This window comes from Nematolebias whitei, chromosome 16 (genome assembly GCF_014905685.2).
Source record: "Nematolebias whitei isolate Nwh7 chromosome 16, NemWhi1, whole genome shotgun sequence".
In the NCBI taxonomy this organism is placed as follows: Eukaryota; Metazoa; Chordata; class Actinopteri; order Cyprinodontiformes; family Rivulidae; genus Nematolebias; species Nematolebias whitei.
Genome location: NC_056513.1, coordinates 41,474,960 through 41,484,343, shown reverse-complemented (window position 1 = coordinate 41,484,343; position 9,384 = coordinate 41,474,960). Strand labels below are relative to the sequence as shown.

Below are 9,384 nucleotides of genomic sequence, written 5' to 3'. Positions count from 1 at the left end.
GTACCTGGAGAAATTTTTCATGTACAGAGGTTGAAAAAGAGACAGCGTCCAGATGCAAAGTTTGTTTGATCTCTACGGTGACAGCAGCTTGCAATACTCAAAAAACACATTGTGGTAAGAGGTTTTACAACTACCTGTATGATTTTGCTTTTTTATTGTTTGTATGTGTGGATTATTAGTTTGACTAAGTATGCAAAAATCTTAGACATTGTCACTGCCATCGGTTTGTCTGATACTAAAATAAGATGAAGCTTTAGGAGCCTACTCTGCTCCTGTTTCCTGGAATATCTTGCAAAAAGATCTGAAGCTCTCGACCATTACCTCTAAGTGGCTTTAAACATTTGCTAAGTTCCTGGGAAAAACCAGTGCCGACATGTTCTTGTTTTTAGTTTTCTACATCGCCTTCAACATAGCTGGGTTTTTTTCTTCTGTTATTACATTTTCTTTTAAATACAATTTTCTCTTGTTCTTAATTTATATGCATCCTTTATGATCGTCTATTCTTGCCTTTGTTGTCCAGTGTTGTCATCACTTTGTTAAAATCAGGTCTCTTGTAAATGAGTCGAGGCTCAATGGTATTAACCTGTCTAAATAAAGGTTGAATGAAAAAAATAAATAAAAGCATTTTCTCTGCTAAACTAACTGCAAATAATTTACACATACGCTGTCCGTGACCCGCCCTACCGCTACTTCCTGCGTCGGACCGGAAGTTGCGCACATATTCATTTCTACAGTAGAGGCACCAGGAATAACGTGGATAAATTTGCAAAAACAAACACCACCTTCTCATTATCAGATGTTACATGTGTAACTTCTGAGGTGGAAAAATTAATTGATCCATTTTGGAATAAGGCTGGAACAGAATGTGGAAGGTGAAGCACTGTGTACTTCCCAGATGCACTAACAATAAAACTACAATATTGCTTTACAGCCAAAATCTGTATTATGACCGATCGGGTAAAAAAAAAAAAAGAAGTAAAAAATCAAAGCTCATCATATTGGATAAATGTGATCTTGTGGTTTCAGTTGAATTCAGTTAATTGTGCCACTTCACAACAAACGTAATCTCAGCGCTCTGTATAAAAACATTCACAAACATCATGACTTGCCAGTAAAAGTTGTCTAAGGAAGCAGATCCTGAGCAGCGTGGAGACCGTGGATCCTCTGGGCTGCAGGAATCTCTCATCATTCTTTATTTAACTGCATTATTGTTTTCTTTTGTGGTTCTTTCATGAAAGAGTCCTAAAAACTACATTCTTATCCAGAATAATAAGCAGTATAAGTGTAGGTTAAGCATCTGCAGACATTCAAAATGTTTACACCAGTGAAAAAATATTGCTAAAAAAAAAACACTTGAGCAAAGTAAAATATCCATCCATCCATTATCTTTACCCGTTTATTCCATTTTGGGTCACGGGGGTCACCGGTGCCCATGTCCAGCGATCACTGTGCGAGGGGTGGGGTACACCCTGGACGGGTCGCAAGTCCATCACAGGGCCACATAGAGACAAACAAACATTCACTCTCTCACTCACACCTAGGGACAATTTAGAGTTACCAATCAGCCTAACATGCATGTTTTTGGTCTGTGGGAGGAAACTGGAGCACCCGGAGAAAACCCACGCATGCACGGAGAGAACATGCAAACTCCACCCAGAAAGGCCCCTGGACTGGGGTTTGAACCAGGGACCTGTTCACTGAGAGGCAGCAGCTCTACCAGTTGCGCCACAGTGCTGCCCCTCAAAGTAAAATATGACAAATATTATTTCAAATTGTTTTTTTCTTCTTCCTTCAGCTGCTCTCTAAATTTTTTTAATTACTTTATTTTACCAGGCAGAAATCCACTGAGATCATCAATCTCTTTTTTACAAGGGCATCTTGTCTTCAGGGGTCGCCACAGCAAACTAACTCGCACGAAGACGTGGCAATTATTTTTATGCCGGATGTTCTTCCTGACTCAACCACAGACACCGAGCTACCACAGCCCTCTGTGTGGAGAAGAGAGCTGCCATCCAGGGCGCCTGGGGGAGCAGATGGTGGGGGGTTAAGGGCCTTGCTCAAAGGCCCAGAGTGAGGCAAATGAGGGTGGAGGCAGGTGTGGGTGTTTCACCTATTCCACCCATATTTTGATGTTGTCGGTACCGGGAGTTGAACCAGTGACCTTCCAATCACATGCCCACCTTCTCTAACCTCTGCGCCACCACTCCACATGTTTTAGGAATTGACATCACTGTCATCTCAAACCAAAGAGGCAACTGACAATTCTTTAAAACGTTTTTTTAATGAAATGTTTTGTAAAAAAAAAAAAAAAAGTACAAAAAAACTTTACTGCACATGAAAACTTAAAGAAATACATAAATAAACAGATCAAACCATAAAAATGTCTTTAGGGATCAATAAAAACGGTAAAAGTGCAAACAAAGCCAGCTGCTCAAAACTCAAAAGAAGGAAAGTTATTGCTGAATATAAAAGAGAAGTGCGCTTAAAGAAGATCCACAACTCTAGAAATGTGAAATCATTTGATTTCAGCTGTAGCCATGAATTACTTTTTCTTTACAACAGTTATAAAGATTTACGTTTTACACCTGAGATATTACGGCACGTTTCCACAGAGCCCTCACTTTGCAAATCCTGTCACGTAATGTGAAAAGTTAAAAGTAATGCCACTGAAGGTGTGTTGACAAAGAGCTCCTGAAGATTGTTGGCCTTAAAGGTGATTTGTACATTTTAACGTCAGGAAAACGTTCAGGTGTTATGCTCAAGATCACACACAGAAAAATCATAAACGCTCAGCTTAATAATTTAGGGGCTATAATAATTAAAATATAATTTAGGATGCAGATTGGGTTTACAGTGAAACACAAAAAGAAGCTTCACTCGAGTCTTTCTCCAGGTTTGTTGAAGTAACGTCTCATCAGATGTTCCACAGATGATCAGGAAAGCTGCCTGGGGGGGTGGGGGTGGGGGGTGTCTAATGCAGATATCTCACTGAGCTGCAACTGTTGGACACTAGTTGGGAGTGAGTTTCCAATGATAACGATGGTGGAGGTGGGGAACTAATTTAATGCAGTTTGTAACCGTGCACACAAAAACGTCTCAAAAACCATCTCGGCTTGTTTGTCGCTTGATTGACTATTTTCTCACCACTGAGTCACCTACTAGTCTCTAGGAGTTGCTGCGCAGTGAGACACTACTTTAAACCAGTTTACCCAGCAGGAATGACAGAGATGCTCCCAGAGCCAGGCCTAGAACCAGGAAGAAGGTCATGAGAGAGCCCGCCGTCTCACAGTCTCTGCATCGCACCAACCTGTGGGACAGAGACACAGTCAGGGCGTCCACCACACATCAGTCTGAGGACGGAGCTGTAATTCACAGCTGGACATGAAGTCACATGAAACATAACAGAGTTCCAACTGGGTTCAGTTTTAATTTCTTTAGAATTGGTACCACATTTATTTGCAATGTTTTCTTAAAACACCTGATTTCAGTGGCTCGTAATGTAATAGTTTGTGTGTGCAAAACTGCACTTTCTGTTTCTTCTCTTTGGCAGCTTTCTTCAAATGTGTGAACGTCTGTTGCAATAAACAATAAATCAATTAACAGCATAAGTGAAAATTATCAACTTCATTTTAATTTATCAGCTTTATCGTTTCTTCGTGTCTCTCTTTCCACTGAAGACACTGGATGACAAAAGGCTCAACTCCAGTGTTCTGCACTGACTCCTCCCTTTCTCTTTAAAATCTGTTTTAACCGTCCAAAAACATGATTTTGTTGTGTTTTTGGACGGTTAAAAGCAGCTAGCTGAGAAGCTAAGCTACGAGCTAAGCTAACAGGCCGACCTCGGGGAAAAAAAAACTGTTTTGTTGAAGCTCCAAAATTCACGGTTGAAACCCGTGCCTTCATGTAAAATATTTTTTGCTGCAAAAAAAGGCTGAAAACCTGTTTACTGATTTTTTATTAAAAGCTTTGTGTGAAAAATGCTAAAGAGCTCAAACCACATTGAGCGTCCGCCATTTTGAGAACTGAAAAACAGGAATGAGAAACAGCCCATGTCACATCAAAGGGCCTTCCCCATATTTTCCTTAAAGAGACATGCTGCTCACTCCCTCACTATCCATCCTTCAGTTCAAACAGTCTTATACTGTCATCCAGTGGTCAAAAAGGCACTACACACAAACATTAACCAACATTTCTTCTTAAATTTGAAAATATCCATCCATCCATTATCTTCCGCTTATTCCGAAGTCGGGTCGCGGGGGCAGCAGCTTGAGCAGGGAGGCCCAGACATCTTTCCACAGCCTCTTCCAGCTCTTCTGGGAGGATTCCAAGGTGTTCCCAGGCCAACTGAGACACATAAGGTATGTTTACATGGACATAAGTAACCGGATCAAATGGCCGGTCGGAATAAAAGTGTGTCATGTAAACACTCCGTTCGCGTTATTTTTTGTGTATTTGGCGCGATCCGATATAATTTGCGATCAGAATTGAAACGGGTGGTTTACGCCGATCTGTAACCCGATCAGTAACCCGATCAGTGCGCATGCAAACACTTGATCTGTTTGTTTTTATCTGATCGTGAAAAACTGACCTGACTGCGCATGTGCGACTTTGCCATTTCTGCCTGGCTAACGCTAATAATATTAGCATGTCAGGGAAGCAAAAGTGGTCGGTGAGAGACACAACATTTCTACTAGAAACTTTGAAAGAGCTCAAAATGATCTGTATCACCTGTAGCTCAGTCAGGGAGCGCAGTAACGTCTCCACCGTCATTAAAACCTGTCGCGGGTCCATTTTGGGTGCTCAGGTTTGTTTACGTTCACCCCGGAAGTAGAACTTCTTCTTCGTTGGATTTTTTAAGGAGAGTTTACCACTCTGCACATGTCAGTACTGCTGTTCAGAACAAAGCCCGCTGCATGTAAACGCTCGTCATGAACAGATTGTGCCTATGTAAACAATACAATTGAATTATTTAATCTGAAAACATTTCAATCCGGTCAAAAAATGTTGCGCATGTAAACATAGCTACTGTCTCTCCAGTGTGTCCTGGGTCTTCCCCGGGGTCTCCTCCCAGTTGGACATGCCCGAAGCACCTCTTTAGGGAGACGCCCAGGGGGCATCCTTACCAGATGCCCGAAGCACCTCAACTGGCTCCTCTCGACGAGGAGGAGCAGAGGTTCTACTCCAAGTCTCTCCCGAATAACTGAACTTCTCACCTTGTCTCTAAGGGAGAGTCCAGCTACTCTGCGGAGAAAACTAATTTCAACCGCCTGTATCCATGATCTCATTCTTTCGGTCACTACCCAGAGCTCATGACCACAGGTGAGGGGAGGAACGTAGACCGACCGGTAAACAGAGAGCTTTGCCTTACAGCTCAGCGCTCTCTTCACCACAATGGACCGGTGCAGAGTCCACAATACTGCAGATGCTGCACAAATTTGTCTATCAATCTCTCGCTCCATTCTTCCCTCACACATGAACAAAACCCTGAGATACTTGAACTCCTCCACTTGAGGCAGAACCTCACCCTCGACCTGAAGAGAGCAATCCACCCTTTTCCGGTTGAGGACCATGGCCTAATTATTCTCAAATTTCAAACAATATTATCGTTTATCGCAAGAATTTCTGAGACGATTAATTGCCCAGCAAAATTTGTAATCGTGACAGGCCTAAATGTGTGGAAAATGTTTCGTATTCAGAGAATAATCCCGTATGTCTGAAATATAGGATTAAAGAACGCTAACAAAACTACTTGTGACAACTGATCGATACGCACTCCTTGTTTTGTTACAGATGCTTTATTTGCATATTTGTATCAAATTTGATGGTAATTGGCATTTTTGTGTTGTAGTTACAACTATAAATACAGTATTTAATTGTTTAGTTTTGAGAAAAGAGCCGCTGGAGCGGGACTAAAGAGCTACGTGGCGTCCAGAGCTGCAGATCCCAGTTCTAGCCACAAACAGAACTGAAATAAATAAAAAACAAAGCACTGTTCTACACTTCTGGCTGAGGACTCACTGTGGAGCGTAGGCCATGCAGAGACTCGCCAGGTAGCCGTTAGAGAAGGAGAACAGAGCCATGATGATGACGAAGGCACAGTCGTGACTGAGGAAGATGAGTTTGGAGTCCTTGATGTTACACATCATGATCAGAGGGACGAAGACCAGACGAGACAAGATAGCAACAGGAAACAGGCGGCTCCCCTTCGACGGCTGGAGGAACCAGAGGAATTCAGACATGAGAAAGAAAAGGTTTGTATTAACAGAACCAGTGTGGCATGTTTAATGAACACAAATATCCTGAAAAGACAGACTCACCCACTGCAGGAGAGAGGGAGCGCTGCGACCGGCCAAGTCCATAACGTTAAAAACGATGAAGCAGCAAACACACGTGAACACTTTCTCTGTTAAACACAGAAACACAGAAAGCAGGTGGAACTCCAAGCTCAAATAATAACCGTGTAGCACTTTTGAAATTCATATCTTTTAATTTTATGTTAAACACCACATAAAATCCACACGTTACTAATACTTTTGAAACATCAAAATATAAATATCCGGTCTAAACATTAATTCTGAAACCCCCCTTGCCCTTGTTCTGGTGATGCTCTGCGCTACTCCTGCTAGCTTCACATAGCGGGAGCCGCTGCACCTCCAGCTGTGAAATGACACGTATGGTGGGCACTTTTAAGTAGGTATACGGAAATTCCCAAGCTTTTCTAATGTGTATACGGCGTATACCAGCGTATCACGTAGACTACACCAGTGGTGCATGCAGACTACTTTCAAGTCATGGCCGTTCACTTTAACTTTCACTTTCAGAACAGCTGAAGCAGAGAACAATACTGTGTAGTGTATTTTGCTGAACGGAGCACGGTAAGTTTATTTAACTGATCTGTAAAATAAATAAATAAATAAATAAATAAATAAATTCTCTTCAATCCTCCAACCTGCTTGTCATTAGCTACGTGCCTCTCAAGATAGCAAGCTAACGTTTAGATAATCTAGCATAGGCTATTGCCTCGTAAAACTTTATCCAGGACAATAAATCTAACGTAAAGGTAAAATATATCAGTGTTAGTAACGATAACGTTGTCGTCTTCAATTAAATGTATTGTTTGTCTGAAATCTTTACTTCTCTCCAAAGAAAAAAAAAACTGCTGCAGTCAATACTAATTAAACCTTTACTTAAGAAGTCTGACCTTGATTCAGAAATTCTGGCCAACTATAGACCTATATCTAATCTAACTTTCATCTCAAAAATTCTAGAGAAAATAGTTGCAGGTCAGTTGCGTGAACATCTACAAAGAAATAATCTGTTTGAAGAGTTTCAGTCAGGGTTTAGAGCTCATCATAGCACAGAAACAGCACTAGTAAAAGTAACTAATGATATTCTCATGGCCTCAGACAATGGACTTGTGTCTATACTGGTCCCGTTAGACCTCAGTGCTGCATTTGATACAGTTGATCTCAATATTTTACTACAGAGGCTTGATATGATATTGGGATTACAGGAACGGCTCTAAAATGGTTTAAATCATATCTATCTGATAGATTCCAGTTTGTAAATGTAAATAATAAATCTTCTTCTTACACCAAAGTTAGTCATGAAGTTCCTCAGGGCTCTGTGCTTGGACAAATACTCTTTACTTTATAAATGCTCCCATTAGGTAAAGTTATTAAACAGCATGGAATACATTTTCATTGTTATGCTGATGACACACAATTATATTTGTCCATTAAACCCAATGAATCCAATCAGCTACTTAGACTACAAGCATGTCTTAAAGACATAAAAACCTGGATGACCCTTAATTTTCTCCTGTTGAACACAGACAAGACTGAGGTTTTGGTTTTTGGACCTGAACATCTTAGGAATGAATTTTTCAGTCTTTCTCCCTCCTTAGATGCACTAATCTGTCCTCCAGCTCTAATGTTAAAAATCTTGGTGTTATTTTTGATCAGGACATGTCTTTTATCCCCCACAATAAATATATTACTAGAACAGCTGTTGTGAATTGGCGCTATATAAATAAACTGAATTGAATTCTCTAATCTCTGTGCCACCACTGAGAGACTTTATAGTTCATAATCAAATAAAAAAATCTTAAAGCAAAAAACATCTAGAATAGTGTGTGGTTTTAAAACAAGTGCTAGTGGTGAGTTTTCTAACCTACCTCACCTGCTGTCAAGTGATTCACATCACTCTCATTATAAGAATAGAAAAAAACTGGCTTAGTTGAAGATCTATTGGAAAAAATTGCCGTTTTTATTGTGATTATATTATTTAAAGACTAAACAAGCAGACAATAGTTATAAAAAGTTAATCCTGGAGAGTTCTGTTTTTAAAATAATACACTAATCTGAGTGAATGTTAAGCAGCTCTTTTAAGCTCACTCTTTCAAATTAAAATTCAACAAGTGTCTCAATACGGATAAATTTAAAGCGGTCTCAAAATGGTTAACACACTAAATCCTTATTACAGTATACCCTTTGGATCCTTTAGATCCACATTAGATTCTTATAGACAGTTTCTTTTTACACCTTATATTTTAGCTATCTTTGGGTGTAACTGGGACCCTGAGTACAAGGTTTCATTCCACCTCATGTACCATATGAGATGTGAATGACAATAACGAGCCATGAACACCAACTTAAGTTACAATGAAAAGCCTTTGTATCGCATCTGTCTCTGTTGATTAGCGTCTTACCCCAGTTGGGGTTTGGGTAGACCGTCTGGACTCGGACTGTGATGACAGGAAACACCGACAGTGTCACAGCAAAGACACATGTTACACACAGAGCCATCAGCCAGATCTGGAGGACACAGAACACAGTCGCTAAATAATGCAACAAGACTGAAAGACGGAGCTGAGAACAGACGCTTGTGCAGAAGGCAGCGTGAATTTATAACAAACACCGTAGCCCACAAGTTTAACAACAGCCAAAATAAAACACTCACCATTAGGGTCTGCTTATTTGTTATAAATCCTAATTTAGCATTTTACAACCTCTACCATTTTTTATTACATTAAGAACTATTTTTAAGAAAAAAGTTTACCTTTTTAAAGACAGCGAAGACAGAAGAACGCTCCTGACCCTCGTCTGAATCACTGCACGTCTTATCGTTGGCCTCAACATCCTTTCCATTGCTGTTTAAGGCTTTTACGTCTTTAGAGAAGAGTAGACCGAGTCAGAGACAACCCCAGACTTCCCTGATTGATTCATTTAAAGAAGTAGAATCACTGCTGCAGAGCATCACTACTGAGTAAAAACCTTTGATCTCAAACACATGGAACTTTTCAGGTAATGAAACAAAAAGTACTTAAGATGATTAAACTGCAGAGTCTGTATATATATATATATATATATATACAGACTCTGC

At 40.3% G+C, this 9,384-nt stretch overlaps 1 protein-coding gene across 1 annotated transcript in view; it reads right to left on the bottom strand.

Moving 5' to 3' along the window:
- Positions 1-3,160: 3,160 nt before the first annotated feature.
- The window catches only part of LOC119423205 (equilibrative nucleoside transporter 2-like), a 13,847-nt gene continuing 7,623 nt past the window's right edge, over positions 3,161-9,384 (bottom strand). The window contains exons 8-12 of the mRNA XM_037690610.1: positions 9,061-9,170; positions 8,711-8,816; positions 6,318-6,403; positions 6,019-6,212; positions 3,161-3,307 (exon numbers count right to left, since the gene is read on the bottom strand). Of these exons, the coding sequence (XP_037546538.1) occupies positions 3,196-3,307; positions 6,019-6,212; positions 6,318-6,403; positions 8,711-8,816; positions 9,061-9,170 (608 nt within the window). The 3' untranslated portion in view covers positions 3,161-3,195. The remainder of the gene's footprint in view (positions 3,308-6,018; positions 6,213-6,317; positions 6,404-8,710; positions 8,817-9,060; positions 9,171-9,384) is intronic.